At 42.3% G+C, this 20,781-nt stretch overlaps 1 protein-coding gene and 1 long non-coding RNA gene across 5 annotated transcripts in view; one reads left to right on the top strand and one right to left on the bottom strand.

Annotated features, from left to right (window-relative positions):
* PLPPR1 (phospholipid phosphatase related 1) overlaps positions 1–11,837 on the top strand; it is a 289,495-nt gene extending 277,658 nt beyond the window's left edge. For 2 of the 4 annotated variants that reach the window (XM_004004048.6, XM_060409011.1), the window contains exons 6-8: positions 1,205–1,381; positions 4,257–4,388; positions 10,720–11,837. In XM_004004048.6, coding sequence (XP_004004097.2) covers positions 1,205–1,381; positions 4,257–4,388; positions 10,720–10,752 — 342 coding nt within the window. In that variant the 3' untranslated portion in view covers positions 10,753–11,837. The remainder of the gene's footprint in view (positions 1–1,204; positions 1,382–4,256; positions 4,389–10,719) is intronic. The other 2 variants (XM_042242955.2, XM_027964167.3) reach the window with 2 other exon arrangements.
* Positions 1–15,999, bottom strand: part of LOC132659146 (uncharacterized) — a 107,447-nt gene extending 91,448 nt beyond the window's left edge. Inside the window, exon 1 of the long non-coding RNA XR_009599129.1 lies at positions 15,891–15,999. This is a non-coding gene — a long non-coding RNA (uncharacterized LOC132659146). The remainder of the gene's footprint in view (positions 1–15,890) is intronic.
* Between the last annotated feature and the right edge of the window lie 4,782 nt (positions 16,000–20,781).

The raw sequence follows: 20,781 nt of genomic DNA, 5'->3' as shown, positions 1-20,781 counted from the left end.
TGCCGGAGATCTGGGTTTGATCCCTGGGTCAGGAAGGTCCCCTGGAGAAGGGAATAGCAACCCACTCCAGTATTCTTGCCTGGAGAATCCCATGGATAGAGGAGCCTGTTGGGCTACAGTCCATGAGGTTGCAGAGTTGCTCAGAATGAGACTAACGTAGAGACAATAGATCAATTGCGCCCTCTAGTGGTTTCCTATAACCATTACCAAAGTTTGTGTGACAAAGTGTTTGAAAGAGGCATACCTTGCTTACTCTAAGCCACCAGGGACATATTTGATAACCAAGCCTGTAAAATATTTAAGTCTTATTCAGCTCCTCACGAAGAAGGCAATGGCACCCCACTCCAGTACTCTTGCCTGGAAAATCCCACTGACGGAGGAGCTTGGAAGGCTGGAGTCCATGCGGTCGCTGAGGGTGGGACTCGACTGAACGACTTCACTTTCACTTTCATGCATTGGAGAAGGAAATGGCAACCCACTCCAGTGTTCTTGCCTGGTGGGCTGCCGTCTATGGGGTCGCACAGAGTCGGACACGACTGAAGCGACTTAGCAGCAGCAGCAGCAGCAGCTCCTTACAATGTCATAAGAACAGAGTACATCTCATGTGTCATAAATTGTATCATCATTTACTAACATCAGGTCTTTCCAACCTTTTATACACCCACACAGAAAATTTTAAAACATGCTGGAGTAAATGAATGAATAGAACTGATCACAGCCATCCCAAGGAATGTGAGAATCAATTTCCCAGCACAACTGAAACCTATCTATGTTACACACTGGTTTGGAAGTCAATGCTTTTGTACTCATTGAAAGTGTGAAGAAGTAGCTAGGATTATGCAGGACTCAAGAAATGAAATGTTGCTACTCTCGCCTACCTGGTCTTCTCCATAAAATTAATTCTCACAGAAGATTTTCTGGCATCTGAGATTCTCATACGGGTTTATTAACACTCCGAGTGATTCTTTAGTTTGTTGCATAAAAACTGCATGCTCTGGGCCTGATTATCAGGCAGTCATTCATGTCACTGTAATTCTGTTCCCATGCCCACCAGAATATAAAGCTCTGAGATGAGTGAGCATTCATTCATCGTTTCTGCTTTGGTGCGGGCCTGTCTGTGTGTGTTGGTGTGTGTCCGTGTGCATGTATCTGTGCACCATGTACAGAGGCTGCTGGTCACTCCCCAGTCTCTGTCCTCACCTAGATGTACATCACAAGCACAATCAAGACGAAGAGCAGCCGACTGGCCAAGCCAGTGCTGTGCCTCGGGACCCTCTGCACAGCCTTCCTGACGGGCCTCAACCGGGTCTCCGAGTATCGGAACCACTGCTCTGATGTGATTGCGGGCTTCATCCTGGGCACTGCGGTAGCCCTGTTTCTGGTAGGTCAGCATCCTCTACTTTTCCCCTCCTCTGGTGCTCTCTGAAAGGCTGCCCAAGATCCTGGTAAGTCAGGCTCGCCAGACTCCATGGTCTCAGTCCAGGCTCCACCGGCCTCGACCTTGGGAGCTGCAGTTCCTCACCAAGTACCCTGTGTCCTTTCTTTCAGAAATATGACTGCATAGTCCCTCTGTGGGCCAGGAGTATGATCACTCCAGGAAGGATGGCTTGCTCCACTTCTTCCAACCCTGTCCTTGGGGCTGGGGATGGGCAGACTAGCAAAAATTTAGTGTACCTTCAAACCATGATTCTTTAGATACTTGCTCAGAGACATACTGGCAGCATAAGCTATGTGCTGCTTGGGGGAAGAACAGAGAACAAAGTACTGACGGAAGCAGGCAGCTCCTTCTCCAGCATTTCAAGCAACTCCACTCTGGCCCAGACTTGCAAGTCCCACTCAGAAATAGGAAAACCCTCAGCTAATCGCACCCGGGGGACCTCTGTTATTATCTGAACATGCCTCCTGGGCATCTTGTTTCCGCTATAAGTGGCTTCTCAACCACGTAACACTTCCTGAAGAAGAGTTTTCATTCATTTTTATAGATTTGAGGTATGATAAAGTGAAAGTGTTAGTCACTCAGTCATGTCCAACTCTCTTCAATCCCATGGACTGTGGTCCACCAGGCTCCTCTGTCCATGGAATTCTCCAGGCAGGAATACTGGAGTAGGTTGCCATTTCTTTCTCCAGGGGATCCTCCCAACTCAGGGATAGAACCTGGGTCTCCCGCATTGTGGGCAGATTCTTAACCATCTGAGTCACCAAGGAAGCTAGGCATACAATAAATGGTACACGAATTGTATAACTTGATCAGTTTTGAGCTTCAGATACTTCTTTCTCTCCCACCCTTCCCTTCCCCTCATTCCTAAGCAACCACTGATCTTCGGTATTAGGTTACTGTAAGATTTAATGTTAACGGAATTATACAATATGTATGTGTTTTTTCCTAGCTTCCTTCATTCAGCATAATTATTTTGTGATTCATCCACGTTGTATCAGTAATTCCTTTCTCTTGCTATGTAGTATTCCACTGCACGGACATACTATGGAGGTAAAGGTTTTAAAAAATATAGTCGAGGACTGGGCTTCCCTGGTGGCTCAGTGGTAAAGAATCTGCCTGGCAATGCAGGAAACATGGGTTTCAGCCCTGATCTGGGACGATCCCACATACACAGAGCAACTAAGCCCATGCACCACAACTGTTGAGCCTGTGCTCCAGAGCCTGGGAGCTGCAACTCCCGAAACCCAAGCACCTACAACCTGTGCTCAGCACCAAGAGAAACCACTGCAGTAAGAAGTCAGCACAATGCAGCTAAAGAGTAGCCCCCACTCGTCACAACTAGAGAGAAGCATGAGCAGCAATAAAGACCAAGCACAGCCAAAAATAAATGTATATAAATATATGTGTGTGTATATATGTGTGCATGTGTGTGTATATATATATATTCAAGGATTTAAAATACACCCAGAAGGGTTCACGGTAAATCACTAGGCCTAAAGAGGCTGTGCAGGATGAAATCCGTCTCCTAACAATATTCAGCAAGCTTCTCCCAGCAGACAGAAGTCATCACAGCCTGCTGCCCTTGCTCCCATTCTGCCCTTTCTGGTCCAAGGCACCAGTTAAGACCAACATCACATGTAGATGGATTTCACGGGCCTGTGACCTAACTTCTCCTTGTCCTATCCCTTCCATACAGGGATTCTGCATATATGTCCTCCCCAACATACCAAAGGCACATGTGCCTCTCCCAACTTCTAACTCAGTTCCACAACACTTTTACCTGCTCAGACACACACAGAAAATGCTCACATTTACTCAGAACACTAACTGGCAAGCTCCATTTGCATTCAAAGTTCTTTTTCAGGGATCCAATCTTTCTTCCTAAAGTGAAAGACAGGGGGACTTAAATGCACATTCTCTGTGAAGGAGCAGAAGTGGTGCCGAGTGATACTGATCTCTCAGAGGGTATTTCCCTAAGGGTGCTTCTTAAAAGGGGGAGAGAATACAGATGACTCAAAGAGGGATCAATACTATGTTAATGAAAGAAAGCCCCATTGAGGGGCTTCCCTGGTGGCTCAGACAGTAAAGCCTCTACGTGCAATGCGGGAGACCAGGGTTCAATCCCTGTGTCGGGAAGATTCCCTGGAGAAGGAAATGGCAACCCACTCCAGTACTCCTGCCTAGAAAATTCCACAGATGGAGGAGCCTGGTGGGCTACAGTCCATGGGGTTGCAAAGAGTCGGACACGACTGAGCGAATTCACTCAGTGGGCACTTAAGAAGCCAAATCTTACAGTGGACTTATTTAGAGGCTATGGAGTTTATGTAGCCTTGGGAAAGTTATCTACATTCTCTGTGCCTCCTTATCTAAGCTGGAGAGGATAATAGTATCTCCCTTATAAGAATGTTGAGTAGTCAAATGAAATTAGGTAAAACCCTTCAGACAATGCCAGATACATAAGTGGCCCTCAGTAAATGTTAGCTGTTACTATGAGATGGTTTATATGCATCATGTCTTTTAAATGTAAATCTACAAGGCAGGTGCTATTCCCATTTTTTATAGGTCAGGAAACAAGTTCAGTGGGGGTAGATTGAGTATCCCTGGCCATCTGGTGATCAAACAGATGCTTCCTCAGCACCCCAAATATGCTCAGCAGCAGACAGCCTGGACCATGCCCCAGGTCTTTCCATGGTCCCTACACATTGGCTCAAAAGTCACTGTGCAATGACATTCTAAGGGGCAGGCCTGCCACCCACAGAGATAGCCAGGCATTGATGGCTGCAGTCTGACCCTAATCTTTTTTCCCCTCATCCCGCAGGGAATGTGTGTGGTCCATAACTTTAAAGGAACACAAGGATCGCCTTCCAAACCCAAGCCCGAGGACCCCCGTGGAGTACCCCTCATGGCTTTCCCAAGAATAGAAAGCCCTCTGGAAACCTTAAGTGCACAGGTACAGTAAAGTGGTTTTAGCCAACAAAACCTGGAGGCTCTAGGCTTGTTATCTGGAAGTCAACTAACCATTCCTCTAGCGAAAACAGGACACAACTGAATCCACCCAACAACAATAAAAATCTGGGGGATTCCCTGGCAATCCAGTGGTTAAGACTTCGCCCTGCAACGCAGAAGGTGTGGGTTCAATCCCTGCTCAGGGAACTAAGATCCCACGTGCCTCGTGGCCAAAAATACCAAAACATAAAACAGAAACAATATTTAACAAATTCAATAAAGACCCTTAAAAAAAAAAACGCAATAAAAATCTGACATAAAGGCCCTCAAGAACTTCACAGCTTCCTTCAATTAGTCCCATATTCCTTTCAGGGAGCGGGCATCATGAATCCTCAGGATATTCTTAGTAATGTCTAACTTAAACCCCAGCTGCTTCAGGATATCTTGACCTTCAATGTAATAACACATTTGTGAAATTTAGACCAACTCTTGTGGAAGGCCAATTCAATTTAGTATGTAGGACAACACTTGGAAAGAAATGCTTTGTTACGTGCGGTGATAGATGTAAACTGGAAGCACATTAAAAAAGGTAACTAAATATCCTTTTGGATCTCTTTTGATGACCATCAAAAATTCAATGCAACAGTACTTACTGTTTACATTAGGACCTTGTTTACCTTAGGACCTTGCTTCATGCCAGAGATGAAGATGACAACTAGCCACACAGTCTTTATGCTCAAGGAACTTATAGATGATCAGGAAAGGTGTATATAAATGCATGCATGTTCACTTGTGCCCAACTCTTTGTGACCCCATGGACTGTAGCCCATCAAGCTCCTCTGTCCATAGAATTCTCCAGGCAAGAATACTGAAGTGGGTTGCCATTTCCTACCCCAAGGGATCTTCCCGACCCTGGGATAAAACTGGCATCTACTTCATTGGCAGGTAGATTCTTTACCACTCTGCCACCTGGGAAGACCTGTACATAAGTGAATAATCATAAATGGCAAAGTGTTTTGTGAACACAAAGAAAAAATTTATTGTAAGGCAGGGAAAGACAAAGAGAGATGCTAGCCAAAATGAGCCCTGATACATGGTATAAAGCCTGACTTTTGCCTGAGACAATTGCTAAGTGCTTTACAAATTTATTTTTTTGAATAAAAATTTACTGAATTCGTAGCATAATTCCCACTTCACAGGGAGAGAGGAATATGAAGATAGCAATATTAAATTACTTACCCAAGACACATAGCAAGCAAGTGGGAGAGTTGGGGTGAATAATTCTTTGAGCAGACAGAGCAGGGATAACTAATAAAACAGGGATTTTATTTTCATGTAGCTGAGTCTTGCTAAAATGTTTATTTTCTGTAATAGTCTGTTTACCTTGAAGTCTTATTGTATTTGGCATCTCCTTCTAAATCATCTTTATTGAGTACAAGAGGAAAGCAAATCTCTTCCCACTGGACTTATCAGATATTTCCTATCAATGCAGTATAAAATATTTCACTAAAGATTATTAACTATCAGACATCTGAGAAACTATCCTATTTCTTTTCACATTTAATGAAGTCCAATTTTATTAATGAACCAGGAAAAATCTATTTCCACTTGGGAAAAAAATATTTAGGAGTCTCCATTAAACCCATTGCCAAGTGTTTTGTTTTCCCTTCACCTATATTAAGGTGAAAATTTTGACTTGGTCTAATTAGAAGTAACATGTTGAAAATGTTATCACTGGTTTATTTATATACAGCCAGTTAATGCAGGTTGAATGACAAGTTAGCTAAATAATGAAACCTATAATGAAAAACCCTAGTTTTCCTTCTAACTATGTTCTTAAAACCAGTGAAGTCAAGAGTAGTGAAGTCGCTCAGTTGTGTCCAACTCTTTGCAACCCCATGGACTGTAGCCTGCCAGTGTCCTCCACCCATGGGATTTTCCAGGCAAGAGTACTGGAGTGGGTTGCCAATGCCTTCTCCAGGGGATCTTCCCAACACAGGGATTGAACCCGGGCCTACCCATACTGTAGGCAGATACTTTACTGTCTGAGCCACCAGGAAAGATCTCAAAGTCAGAGTGGTTCCCTCTGTCTTCGAGAAGAAGCAACTAGTGACAAAGGTGAATTTAAAAAGCAAACTGAAATGTTTGCCAAGTTCCACAAACATGTAGTCTGTCCTGACAGATGCTGTTGACCTTGCCCTGAATGTCCTGGTCTAACAGCACCTTCCTTCCACCTCAGCACTGCTCAAGTGTAACCTTCTGTCTGAAGCCTTCTCTAGACTTCTCTCTCCTCCCTCAGGACCAGTAGTAGTTGACTAAGAGACACTCAGGCCATGTTTTGGGGGATTCTGCTTGCATTGAAAAATGAAGTACCAAAAAAGGTTTCAAAACCCGATATTAGCTGGAAAGGGGCTTCAAGGTGGTATGGTGGTAAAGAGTCTGCCTGCCAATGCAGAAGTAAGAGACATGAGTTGAATCCCTGGGTCAGGAAGATCCCCTGGAGAAGGAAATGGCAACCCACTCCAGTATTCTTGCCTGGAGAATCCCACGCACAGAGAAACCTGGGGGGCTACAGTCTATGGGGTTGGAAAGAGTAGGGCATGACCACAAAACCGACCAATCCACAAAACAGATTTTTAAAATTCTTTAAATATATGTATCATTATTCACTACAGGCACTAACTGAACTTTTGAAATCTGTCCACGTGTCTTTATTTCCATGTATATCACCTTGTCTGCACACAGTTTGAGGACTTTTGTGAATACCAGCCTTCAGCGGAAGGACCCTCAGGGCCTGACGTGTATTTGCTGCTCACAGTTCATGTCAGGACTGCCCTCATATCTGCCTCCCCCAGGAACTGAGAGATTAAAGATACAAACCCTATGAACCATGTCCTTCTTACTCTCCATATTTCCTGGCATTCACTAGGCATGAAATAAGTGTCAGATGAATAGACAGATGCAAGCCAGAGTCAAACTATGAACTAGGCCCTTTAGCCGAAACCAAGAACCCACAACTGGACTACAGTCTATATCTGAACCTCCATGGTAAACAGTTTATGAGTAATGATGAATAGGACTTCTGCAGGCTGGTCACAATGAAGCTACAGGAAGCTGGATGGAAAGTACTGCCTCTTAAGTGATGCCTTCCACGCCATTCGTGCAATATCCAAGCATCTGCTTTCCATGTGGGTGGTTAGAAGGACATACCCTTTATTTGTGGGTCAAGAAAAGGAAATGAGCATACGGTGCAAGCTATCACATTCAATCTTTACCATAATCCTGCAGTTGGCCTTATTCTTCCATTTTACAGATGAAGTAAGGCACAGAGAGTTTAAGTAATACGCTTAAGGTCACTCAGGGAAGATTAAGACACAGGCCCATCTAATTCTAAAGGCCCTGCTTGCTCTCTACACCACACAAGAGGTTTAAAGAAAATTCCATTTTGAAATCTACAGCTCTCAGCACTGAACATAGAAACGCTGTAGCGGCCAGTGCAGGGGGCTGAGCTGCACAGCAATGGCAGAGTTTACACTGAGCAAAACAAATATGCCCTGTGTTCTCCCCTGTGGGCGAAAGCCTCCTGTGCAATAGCAGCAGCCATGGCTTCTACTAGAAACTGCTGCTCCTTTGTCATTTGGGGGACAGAGCTGTCTTCCCAGGAGGAGGACTATGGGACTATGAGAGAAGATATGAACCTCTCCTTAGAGCACACATTCTCACATGAGAAATCCACCCCGCCGTTCGGAGCGCCTCAAGCAGAAGACTGTCTCGCTGGGGAGGGAACCCCTCATCCTCCCTTTCATCCCCCTGAGACATACTTTCTCCTTTGCCACACGGAGCCCCAGGGCTGCAGGCTGCCCCAGGCTGCTTCTCTCTTCCCCTCTAAATGATCAGCTCAAATTTAAATACTTGGCCTTCTGTGACTGAGACAGTACATTCTCTAAAATTTTTCCCCAGGACTAAAGAGAAACCAGAAAGTAAAAAACTGTAGAATCCAAATGAAACAAAGATGGTCAAGTTTCCCAAGTGTTATTTTGTGACCCCACAGAGCTGTATCCTGGAGACCTGCTCCAAGCTTTCCTCGCCCTGCAGCCTCATACCCATTTTCACCTGCGCAATCAAGCTTAGTGTTAAGCAAATGTGTTCTTGTTGAACACGGTTTATATTAACAAAGAAATGAGAGTGAAGCCAGTGTGTTAACTCACTGTGTGGGATGAAGTCTCTTGTGTCTCCTGATGTGTACAGGGGGGCAGAGGAGATATATGTTTCTTTAACAACAGTAACAATAAAAGGATCCACTCTATCCCAGGACCCACATGCCTATGACCTTATTCCAGGAGATTCTGATTCAGCCATTCTGGGGTGAAAAGCCATGTAAGAAAATCATCCCACAGGAATTCTAATGCTTATAGACTTCATATCATAAATAGGGGAAAAAAAGACTTGGAGAGTTAAAGAAATCTGGATAAAGTAACCAAGTTAGTTATCTTAGGCTGTTGAACTACTTTATATTTACCATTCACTCTTAAATGATATCTTAAAAACATATAAATGACCAAACTATTGATGGAAGTTTTTTTTTTAAGGAAGCATACTATAAAAGCAAAAGCATGTGTTTTTCACATTATAGCAAGAAATGCAAAAGCCTCAGTTTTCACAAATATGGTAGATAAAAGTACCTTGAGAAATATGGAATACTCAGTTTCTAAAATTCACATTTGCCCTCTCAAGAATATGACTCTCTAGTGTCCTAAAACCAAACAGGAATCTGGAAACCCATAATAATCAATTAGCTCTAAAGCCACCGTTTCTTAAGGTATTATCAATACCATAAACTGGGAATTTTAAGTTCAAACAAAAGAGAAAGCCTTAGGCCTGAAAGAAGGTGGGATTATATATGTTATATAAAACGAGATGAGGGTTATTGTGCACAAACCACATAAACAAAAATTAACAGAACTACAAGGAAAAGTGGATAAAACTGCAATCATAGATTTTAACACTTTTTTCAGTAAAACAAACAAAATATAGTAAAAAGTTAATAAGGTAGCACCCCACTCCAGTACTCTTGCCTGGAAAATCCCATGGACGGAGGAGCCTGGTAAGCTGCAGTCCATGGGGTCGCTAAGAGTCAGACACGACTGACTGACTTCACTTTGACTTTTCACTTTCATGCATTGGAGAAGGAAATGGCAATCCAGTCCAGTATTCTTGCCTAGAGAATCCCAGGGATGGGGGAGCCAGGTAGACTGCCGTCTATGGGGTCGCAGAGTCAGACACAACTTAAGCAACTTAGCAGCAGCAAGGTAATATATAATCCTCAAAACACAAACATTTAAAACAAACTACATGTAAGACTATAAAGCAAAGCAAGAAACTTTAAAAGCATTCAGTGTTATATTTTCATAATTTAAAAAAATTTGTGTAAAAAAAAAATCTATTCAATAGATCATCACACAGATGACATTCTCCAGAAATTCAAAGATACCTTAAACCAAAACCGCTATGCATTTGAAAATGTTAAACTCACTGCTCTGAAAATTCATGGCTCAGAATACATCATAGGGAAATTTTTCAAAGATTAGAAATGTTCAAAATTAAAACACTTCTAAAAAAATTACTGGAGCCGATTATACAGAGTGAAGTAAGCCAGAAAGAAAAACAATACAGTATACTAACACATATATATGGAATTTAGAAAGATGGCAATGACGACCCTGTATGCAAGACAGGAAAAAAGACACAGCTGTGTATAACGGACTTTTGGACTCAGAGGGAGAGGGAGAGGGTGGGATGATTTGGGAGAATGGCATTCTAACATGTATACTATCATGTAAGAATTGAATCGCTAGTCTATGTCTGACGCAGGGTGCAGCATGCTTGGGACTGGTGCATGGGGATAACCCAGAGAGATGTTGTGGGGAGGGAGGGGGGAGGGGGGTTCATGTTTGGGAACTCATGTAAGAATTAAAGATTTTAAAATTTAAAAAATAAAAAACTTAAAAAAAAAATTTAAAAAAAAACAAAAAATAAAAAGAATTCATTTGAAAAAAAAATAAAATAAAAATAAAAAAATGTGGGATGCAGCTAACATTACTTTGAGATCTTCAAATGTTTCATAGAACACAGTTAAGTATAATACAAGACAGGTGAGTTTGATTGAAAAAAAAATCAGGGAAGGTTTAATAGAAAAGGTAATAAGTTGAGGGGCCTTGGAACCGCACTTCAGGGAGCAGGAACAGACTGTGAACTTGAGACAGGAATCAAGGGGATATTGAGGGAAGTGAGTGTGTGCATGAGTCAACTAAAATTGTATCTGCTTATGTTTGCAGAACCACACTGCCTCCATGACCGAAGTTACCTGAAACGGCTGACGTGGTCACAAGCTGTTTTTTTTTTTTTAAATCACCCTCCAATTCGATACTTCAAGACACAGTTACTTGATATCAAACTGTGAAGACAAGTATTATGTTTATCTAGTTAGAGGCTAATGTTTTGTACATTTTTTGTATGAGGAAGTGATGTAGTTTGCCCTGATTTTTTTGGTTTTTTTTTTTTTTTGGTCAGCTTTAATATATTTATGCCAGAATTTTAAACAAAGTTTTTTTTCTTGTTCAGGTGTGCATTGAAGAACCACATTTATTCAATGATTGATGTTGTTTTGTGATATTTGTACACAAACCTTCTTTTATCAGTTTTGTAGACACTGAAATGAAATATAATAATTCACTTTAATCTTTTATTATCACAGTTGCTGCCTCCTCTGGCATTTTTGAATTTAAAAAAAAAAAACTTTTGAGTTGCAGGGAAAACAATGTTGGTTAATGGTAAATCTCAAAATGAGTTGTGTAGAAAGAAGTATTACTTTGAGAAATAACTTTATATTCTGACTTAACATGTGATTGCATCCCAAGTTAAAGTAACATATTAATAAGAAAAACTCACCTAAGTTACAGAAGCAATGGCAGGAAATTCTGGTTTTGAGGATGTTGGTATGATCCTTAGATAATAGCCTCTCCTGGGTAAGAAATTCAAGATCTTTCTGTAATCATGCCCTTGGGCTGGCAGGTAACACTGCAGCCTTCTTTCCCAAACAACCAGCCAGTACCAGCATCCCCTGTCAACTCAGTTTTGTATATCATATTGTATGGACTTTATATGAAAATGAATATTTTACAGTTTGCACAGTATTATTTTACAGAGAGGGTATCAGAGCATCTACAACCTAGAGCCCAAAGCAACAGCTTGACTTTGGGGCTTTTAATTGTTCTAGACTTTTAACTGCATCTCATTTTTCTAGCATGGTGATAACTAATGTGCAACTTCCTTGAGAGCAGGAGCTTCCTTGTCTGTATCTCTCAGAATGTTTTCTCAACACTTTCATGTTGGTTCTTCTTAGCTTTTTTTGTACTTTTTTTTTTTTAAAGAAAAAAGTTATTCACAAAATGAATTTTGGCTCATGTCCTTTGTTTGAGGCTTCATCCCCCAAGTATTTGAATACTCACAATGATGTGATCTCTGTAAGTGTTTATTCTCTTCAGTTCCCTGCCTACTGGGATCAGTCATAATAGAGGCATGACTGATATGTCCTTTCATGAAGGAGTATCTGTGTTTAGGCCAAAGAATTTGTGAATTTAAGACACTCAGAAGCACATTCTGGTTTTCTAGCAAACTACCTTTGTCTTCAGTCTGCCCATAGATACTTCTAAGGCATCAGTAAAACATCAGTCACTTGGACTCTGCTAAAACTCATCCCCCATCTCATTCTGGCCTAAACTTATTTGCACTTACATGTATAAACACTCATACACATCTTTTGAGTGACATCAGACTAAAAGTTGGGGAAATGGGCAAGACAGGGAAGTGCTGAAAGCCCTACTCATCCCCAGTGCTAAGCCACAACCATAATCTGGCTGTTCAAAACAGTGAACCCAGACATACAGAACAGACTTTCAGACACAGTGGGAGAAAGAGGATGGGTCGAATTGAGAAACTAGCATAGAAACACAAATATTACCATACGTAAAACAGATAGCCAGTGGGAATTTGCTGTATGACACAAAAACTGGTGTTCTGTGACAACCTAGAGGGGTGCAATGGGGTGGGAGGGGGGTTCACGAGGGAGGGGACATAATTAAACCTATGGCTGATCCATGCTGATGTATGGCAGAAACCAATACAATATTGTAGAGCGATTATCCTCCAATTAAAAATAACTATACACATATATATATAAACAGTGAACCCAAAGAAGATGTAACAACTCCAAGGTGGTGCTATATAAGCTACCCAAGTATAATGTTGCCCAACTTCAGAGTGATTCATCTTCTAAATATATTTTATAGTTCTTTTAATAATAGCAATGACAGCTCAGTTTCATTGTTCATAAGACATTCTGAAAAATACTGGCAGACTCCTGATTCTACATTGCCCATTTCTTATCACAATGAGAGACCATCTAAATATCTATCAAATGATATTTCCAAGAACATAAGTTGACCAAGTGAGGGTTACCCTTACACTCTTCACTTTGGTTTCAATCTGGAAGGACCTATTAGAAGTATTCTGAGGTCTCCAGCCACAGACTCCAATTTCCTGGCCTTTGGAAGTTACTGATACAGGGCTCAGTGATGTTCCACAGAACAGAACACTGGGGCACCTAGAACCAAGGACCATCTCTGGGCTCACATCCCTGGGATCATTGGGTCAGTCTGATTCCTTCCATATGACAAGGCAACCTCAGTGTAACCCCTGATTTAGGCCCGAGTCACTTCACTGACCTTTCAAGCCTGCCATTAGAGACTCATTTCTTAAGGCTAGAGACCCCTCCGTATGGGCCAGGTACCCAGGATAAAGCCCTCTAAGTAGGAGGAGTGGTCACTATCACCCTAGGATGACGTCTGCAATGAGCTTTTCTTCCTTTTAAAGAAGCCCAAAGGAGCCCGAGAAGTCCGATTCACTGTGAGAGGGAAGTGAAAAGAAACTAAAGAAAAGCTGATAAAACGTATTGGACATAAGCAACCTCATGAGACTATTAGCCCCTGAGGGTTTATTTATGACATTTTCAGTTCTTTGATTCTGCACCCAGAATAGGATCTGACAGAAAAAACTTTGCAAATAGATGGATGCCAGGGTTCCACTTCATTTGCCTGAAAGAGATTATGCCTAGTTTGGAAATAAAGAGAATTTGCATGGAGCCTGAAGGTAGATGAAACATAAGTATATCTAGATACAGAATTAAGTGTGAGGAAACTGCACTCAGCAGCTATGAACATGTGGGTGACTCTTGGTAAATTCTAGAGATCTCTCTAGGCTGTGATAGACAGAAAGGCTATATGTAGCTCCAGTTAATTAGAATGTAAGTAGGCATAATCCCATACACAGGAGGAGACAGCACTAGTATGATTAAAAGAGCAGAAGAGTGCCAGGAATAGCATTTTTGTTTCTAAAAAATTGCCTTGATTTTTCTATTATATGCAATGACCAGAACTTTGAAGGTGTTAAGTATCTTGGAGGCAGACATGAATACCAGATTGCCCTAGTTAGTTTTAAGGAGGTTACATTAAGGCTGTTAAACTGTTCTTGCCTTGCTGAAGTCAAGATGTGTACTAGAACTAGCCTGTCATTCACAATCATCCCCTCTACTACCACGGGAATCTTGTAATGAACAGCTAATCTCTTGCTTCCATCCTAGTTTTTGATCCAGATATCCCAGGATTGAGTGATACGATCATTCACTAGGAATTTAGTGAGCATGTTGTGTGTTAAGAATCATGCCAAGAGCTGGGAATATACAACAAAATTGACCTCCTACTCACCCCTATGGAATTTAGGGTCAGATGGAAGAAAAGGAGAACCACCACAGAATACTCAGTGTTTTGAAGGGAGACCTGGTTTAGGTAAGGCAAGTGTTATGTCTTCTTTGAAGTGACGTATACATTAAAATGAGTAGGAGATGACTAGACAGCAAAGTAGCAAAAAGCATATGAGGCTAAGGGAACAGTATGTACCAACGTCCTGGGGCAAGAATGAGCTTTATCCATGCCAAGAGCTGAAAGTAAGCCAGAGAGGTGCCAAGTGTCGGTTATCCATTGGAGGAGAAGTTTAGGCCCTGGGGTCCCCTACCTTTTGCCAAGTCCCTTGCGGGGGTCCTTGATGCGGTCCAGCTCTGTGGACCAAACGTGCTAAGGCAGCCGCCAGTGGAGCGGCCTGTTATCTCATTCTCTGTTGTTCCTCCTTCCTAAACCCCGTCCCTGCCACTAGAAATCTTGAAGGCAATCTCAACAAGGTGAGACATAGGCATACCCAAAGTCCCTCCCACCTTTTGTACTTTCCTTTGTATATTAGAGGCGCTGATAAAAGTCATGTTAACCATCTTTAAATTCTCTGGGGCCTCAGAGACTGTATCTGTATATGCCTATAGGCTTTAAAGATCCTTTCTAGAAATTCCGAAGGATCTTCACTCAGTTTGTTTCCTTCTTGTGCTTTATTAAGGCCTCGTTTGTGTTTTGTCTTGTGTTTTGGCCCCTTTTGGGCCCGTCTCCAGCACGACTTCCCAAACAGGACCCACTGTGCATTCTGCTGCACTTGCAGCAGCCTGTATTGGGCTGCCAGAGGTTCTTAATGAAGCCCAACTGCCCCCTCCCTGGCTTTATCCAGCACCTTCTACGCTCTTCTGAAGTGAGGAGTATGGGTAATAAACCTTGAACATCAGCTCAGGCTGGGCTGTGGGCTGCAAAAAAATTGATGAAAAATATTTTTTCCATTCTCCTTGGGTCATCTTTGTATGTTGATATATTAAGGGAACAGTACGTATTCTCATTATTTATTCCAATTAAATAAATCTGAAGTTGAAAAAGGAGAATGGACTGGGATCAACCCCCTCTGGCTGCCCAGTTTCAGCATTGGCACCCCCAGTGGGGACTTGCCTTAAAACAGGGGACCCAGACCCCCAAGCCACTGGTACTGGCCAGATAGGAACCAGGCCACACAGCAGGAGGTGAGCGGTGGAAGAAACCGAAACCATTCTGCCACTCTACCCCTCCCAGGAAAAATTGTCTTCCACAAAACTGGTCCCCAGTGCCAAAAAGGTTGGGGATCACTGGCTTGAAAGACATCGCCCCACCTTACAAGATCAAAAAACGAAGTCTCAAGCCTTTAACCCAGGTACCGGTAGCCTTTTATATTGCTTGCCCACATCCCGCCAGGTGGGCCTCCAACCCACGACCCGTGGGTCAAGATTCCACAAAGAACGTAGGCAGGTGTATTTTTTTAACAAGGTTACCCAAAAGGCATCTTCCAAACCGTAAATCTCCTCAAACCCTTGTTTCACTGCTAGAGGAAATAGTGCGGAAGCTTGGCGGCCCCTCATTGGGTCAGCCGCAGGGAGCGTTCCTGTAACAAACGGACCGGCTACGGCTTGGACTCAGTGCCCAGGCTCTTAGCCTCTCAGCACCCGGGAGGGGGCAACAAAACCAACGGGCAAAATCCTGTTTGGACTTACCTCCTGGTTGACCCACCAAATTCGTTACTGAGCCAGGTTCATTTTTCGGGAGGCAGAGCCAGCCAAAACGCTGAGTCACCGAGGCTCGCAGCAAAGACAGTTTACTTGCAAGGCGAGGAAATGGGAGAACAAGCCTCAAATGCAAGCCCCAGAAGACAAGCGGGTGGAGTATTCAGGGGATGACCAATGAAGAAGCAGAGAGGGGCTGGCTGAGGCGAGAGGGGGCGTGGGGGAAAGGTGATTGCAAAAACATGCGATTCTCATGGTCCTGCACAGGTGTAGCTAATCTACAAGCCTCTCCATGTTCAAAAGGTCACCCAGCGGACACCAGCAGGTGCCCAGCCAGAGGGTCGGTGGTGCTACCCTGTCCCAACCAGCTCAGCCTGAACTAGACAGAGCTGAGTCCAACACCCTGGAAGATAACTCAGGCAAACATCTTGTTTATGCTACATGCCTTTTAGAGGACATGTAGTCATAAGACATACAAGTCTTAAAACAGTCTTGATTAGTGAAGGCAAGTGAAATGGGTTTGACTAATCACTGTATTTGGTTTCAGATAAAACCAGGAAAAAAAGAGCAAGGAAATGTGAGGACAAAAGCATGTAAAACCATTTTCAAATATTATCTTTAACACACCGTGTGTAAACTCAAGAAACATTTATTAATTGATGGTGGCATCATCATGAATTTGTGTCCAAAATTTGACATCCCATGCTTCCCAGGTGGCTCAGTGGTAAAGAACCCGCCTGCCAATGCAAGAGCCACAGGAGTTGCCGATTTGATCTCTGGATTGGGAAGATTCCCTGGAGTAGGAAATGGCAACCCGCTGAAGTATTCTTGCCCAGAGAATTCCATGGACAAATGTGTTCTGGCGGGCTACAATCCATGGGGGTACGAAAGAGTCAGACACGACTTAGCAACTCAACAACCCATACTTCATCTTATAATCGAGATGTCTAGAAAACCATTTTATTAGTTAAAATGTTGCTTGATTAGCAAGAGTTTATTTTTAAAGGTGAATAGTGTATTCTCTGGAGAAGGCAAAATGGCACCCCACTCCAGTACTCTTGCCTGGAAAATCGCATGGACAGAGGAGCCTGGAGGGCTGCAGTCCATTGGGTCACTGAGAGTCGGACACGACTGACTTCACTTTCACTTTTCACTTTCATGCACTGGAGAAGGAAATGGCAACCCACTCCAGTGTTCTTGCCTGGAGAATCCCAGGGATGGCGGAACCTGGTAGGCTGCCATCTATGGGATCGCACAGAGTCGGACACGACTGAAGTGACTTAGCAGCAGCAGCAGTGTGTTCTCTGGTGACTCAGATGGCAAAGAATCTACCTGCAATGCAGGAGACCCAGGTTCAATCCCTGGGTCAGGAAGATCCCCTGGAGAAACGAATGGCAACCCATTCCAGCATTCTTGCCTGGAGAATTCCATGGACAGAGGAGCCTGGTGGGCTACTGTCCATGGGGTTGCAAAGAGTCAGACACGACTAAGCAATTATCACTGTCACTTTCATAACTGAATAAGCCATGGGAAAAGCTTGCTGCACTGTCCCTGTCCCATGGATCAGACGACTTCTCTATTGTGAACTCAACTATATTTCCTTTACTGGTGGATTTTCTTCTCTAACCCAGCTTTTTCATTCAGAGCAATGCAAGACATTCACCAAACCTTTCTCACTGAGGCCAGAACATACTTCTGCTTGTCTGAATTTTTCTTTCTGTATATGTGGTATTATCAGTTAAAATATTGTAAGGTCCTCTGTCATTGGACTAGTCTGTCTTTTAATATTATGTGTTGGACTAACCAAACTAAAAAATTATAAAGACCCTTACCACATCCAACCTCAATTATAGTGGAAGTCATAATATCGATATAACTAAGAGAAGATTAGATTATTTCATCCCTAGATACTGCAACCTGGGTAGATATTGCTGTCAGGCAGGTAAAATGACAGTTACATGAGTTCTGGAAGACTGTAAATTCAATCCTATTATAAATCCATCTATATTTGTGTAAGCTTAGGTAACTTAAGCTCCCCAAGGCTTGGTTTACTCATCTGTAAAATGGAAATAATTTAGTGACTATCTATACTGTGGTGGTTAATTTTCTGTATCAACTTGACTGAGACACTGGAGCCCCAGATATTTGGTCAAACATTATTGTGGGTATATCTGTGAGAGTGTTTTGGATGAGATTACATGAGATTCAACAGACTGAGTAAAAACATGGATTGCCCTCCCTAACATAGGTGGCCCTCATCCAACTAATGGAAAACTGGATAGAATAAAAAGGCTCACCTTCCTTTAAAAAGAGGGAACTCCTCCTACCTCTTTGAGCGAAGACATCTGTCTTTTCCTGACTTCAATCTCATACTGAAACATCAGCACTCCTTGGATATCTAGGCTACCAACTTTCAGACTAGAATTTGCACTATTAACTCTCACGGTTCTCAGGCCTTCAGACTTGGACTACAATCATACCATCAGCTTTTCTGGGTTTCCAGATTGCAGGTTGTTGATTTGGAGACTTCTCAGCCTCTGTAACCCCAAGAGCCAATGCCTTAAAAAAAAATTTCTGTATTTATCATGTCAGTTCTATTTCTCTTGAGAACTCTAACCGAGATTTTCTTACAGAGAGTGTTTCTAAAAAAAAACAAAACAAAAACAAAAAACAGAGTTTTAAGATGGAGTTTTTTTGAATTGGCTCTGGGATTTCTGGAACTGGCTCTTTAATCTGATTAGATTTAAATATGATAATTATTCTATTTTGAGTAGTAAGGAGAACACTGATAGTCGATGGCATGAGTTGACAGTGAAGACAGGAAAAAAAAAGGCACCCCTGAATACTTCTCATCAACCTCTTATAAGAATGAAAGGGCTGGGTAAATTTATATATGATACTTTAGAACATTTTTGGCAAACTGATAAATATAAGATTGGCTTGTTGCTCCTAGTGTTGCTGGACAAAGTGGGGAAAGAAGATGAACTCAGGAATTTAAATTCCCAACTTGTGTGCCCTATAGATGATCTAAAAGCTTCTATGTGTGCTCTGAAAAAGATCCTTCTCTCCTGTAATCACAGGACTGAGATTGATAAAAATCAAACCCAGGATCAGCTAAATGACAATGCTAATCCATCTCACAGCCTCTTGGGATGTCTACTGTTAAAGCTGCTCTGAAGATTCAATTAGATAACTCAAAAAACCTTGTGGCAAAGTTTCTGGTATACAGTAAAAACTCAATAAGCATTTTGGTCTGTATTTTTTCTATATACATGGCTTATTTTCAGTTCCTTTCCAATTGGGAAGATGGAGGTGACTCCACTCACCATCAGAGGTTTCACTTCTCCCCACTATTGCATCATCACAAGGAAAATGTAATACCATCTCCTCCAGCAACAATACATGGTCCTTGGGACTTCCCTGGCAGTCCAGTGGTTAAGACTTCGCCTTCCAATGCAGGAGGTGTGGGTTCTATCCCTGGTTGGGGAGCTAAGTATTCCAGTATTTCTCTGCAACTCATTTGGCTCAGAACTTGGGTGTTGGCTTTGTCTTCAGACCAGCTCCCCTCATGGTCTCAGGATATCATCCACCTTAAGATACACCATCCAAATGGAAAACTCCCCTCCAAATTCCAAAAATGTCTCTTTCAGGCAATCTCCATTCTCTTCAGATGTCCCTGACATCTCATTGGCCAGAATTATGCCACAGTCTGTGCCTACACGAATCACTGGGTGAGGAAAAAAAGAACACCATGATTGGTCTACACCAATCACCACTCATCTGTGGGGGATGGAGTAAGTCCAGAATCACAGAAGCGCTGGGACATATGTGGGTACAATTCAAAAGGAGAAAGGTTATGCAACAAGAGTATAAGCAGCAGGGATTTTTTAACTGATTAAACTTTCTACCAGAAGCAATAGAAATCTGTGAAAACCACATACAAAGGCTGAGGGAAAAATACCTAGTCAAGGTTGAAACACAACAAAGAAACAGTGAAATGGAAAGCCTTAGAGATAAAGAAAATCCAGAGACTAAGAGGCTGCCAGTTTACAGCATTACAAATTATTTGTGTTCAAGGGCACATAAACCTTTGTCTTTGGGATAGACTGTATAACCACCCTAGAAAGGGAATATGATAGGGTGAAAGTTACTAGGATTCATATATACAGATGAGAAGTATTCTACAAATGTTTAAACTAGAAATACTTCTGCAGTCAGCCAAAGGACACAGAGAAAGAAAACAAAGCTTAGAGAATCAAAACGTCTGGACAGGTTAATTGAGGGGTAATCTTTGCCCATAAGTTACAGAAAATACTTGAAATGCATCAGAAACCAGATGAGCACATCTCCCCCAACCAAATTTTCGTTTGTTACTGAAATAATTAGGGGAGATAGTAAAAGCAGGCGGGGCAAACTGTGCTGATTGGCAACTGAATAGCCCTTCCTAATAATGGATCTTATTTTTGTTCATAGTCCACTAAATGGACATGGTTTTCCAATGGATGCTGACCCATTGCTGTACCTCTGGGTTAGTCTTGATTGTCTAAGTTAGTATGGTGGTCTCATCTCCCTCACCTGTGATCACTTTAGGCATGAACATGTGATACAGGTTCAGCCCATGGGGTACCAAGCAAAATCAATTAAAACAATAATAATAAACCCATTCCTAGTCATATCCTGATGGAATTTCAGAAGGCTAAGAACAAAGAGAAAATTGTAAGAAATTTTCAGAAAAAGGAAAAAAATCCCACAAAGTAGCAAGAATCAGATTTCTCACTGGCAACAATGGATGCCAAAATAAAAAGACTAAAGAGAAAAACAAATGTTGTATAATATCATGTACATGTGGAGTCTAGAAAAATGGTACAGATGAACTTATTTG

Source organism: Ovis aries, chromosome 2 (assembly GCF_016772045.2).
Source record: "Ovis aries strain OAR_USU_Benz2616 breed Rambouillet chromosome 2, ARS-UI_Ramb_v3.0, whole genome shotgun sequence".
Lineage (NCBI taxonomy): Eukaryota > Metazoa > Chordata > Mammalia > Artiodactyla > Bovidae > Ovis > Ovis aries.
This window is presented reverse-complemented; position numbering and strand designations above follow the sequence as displayed.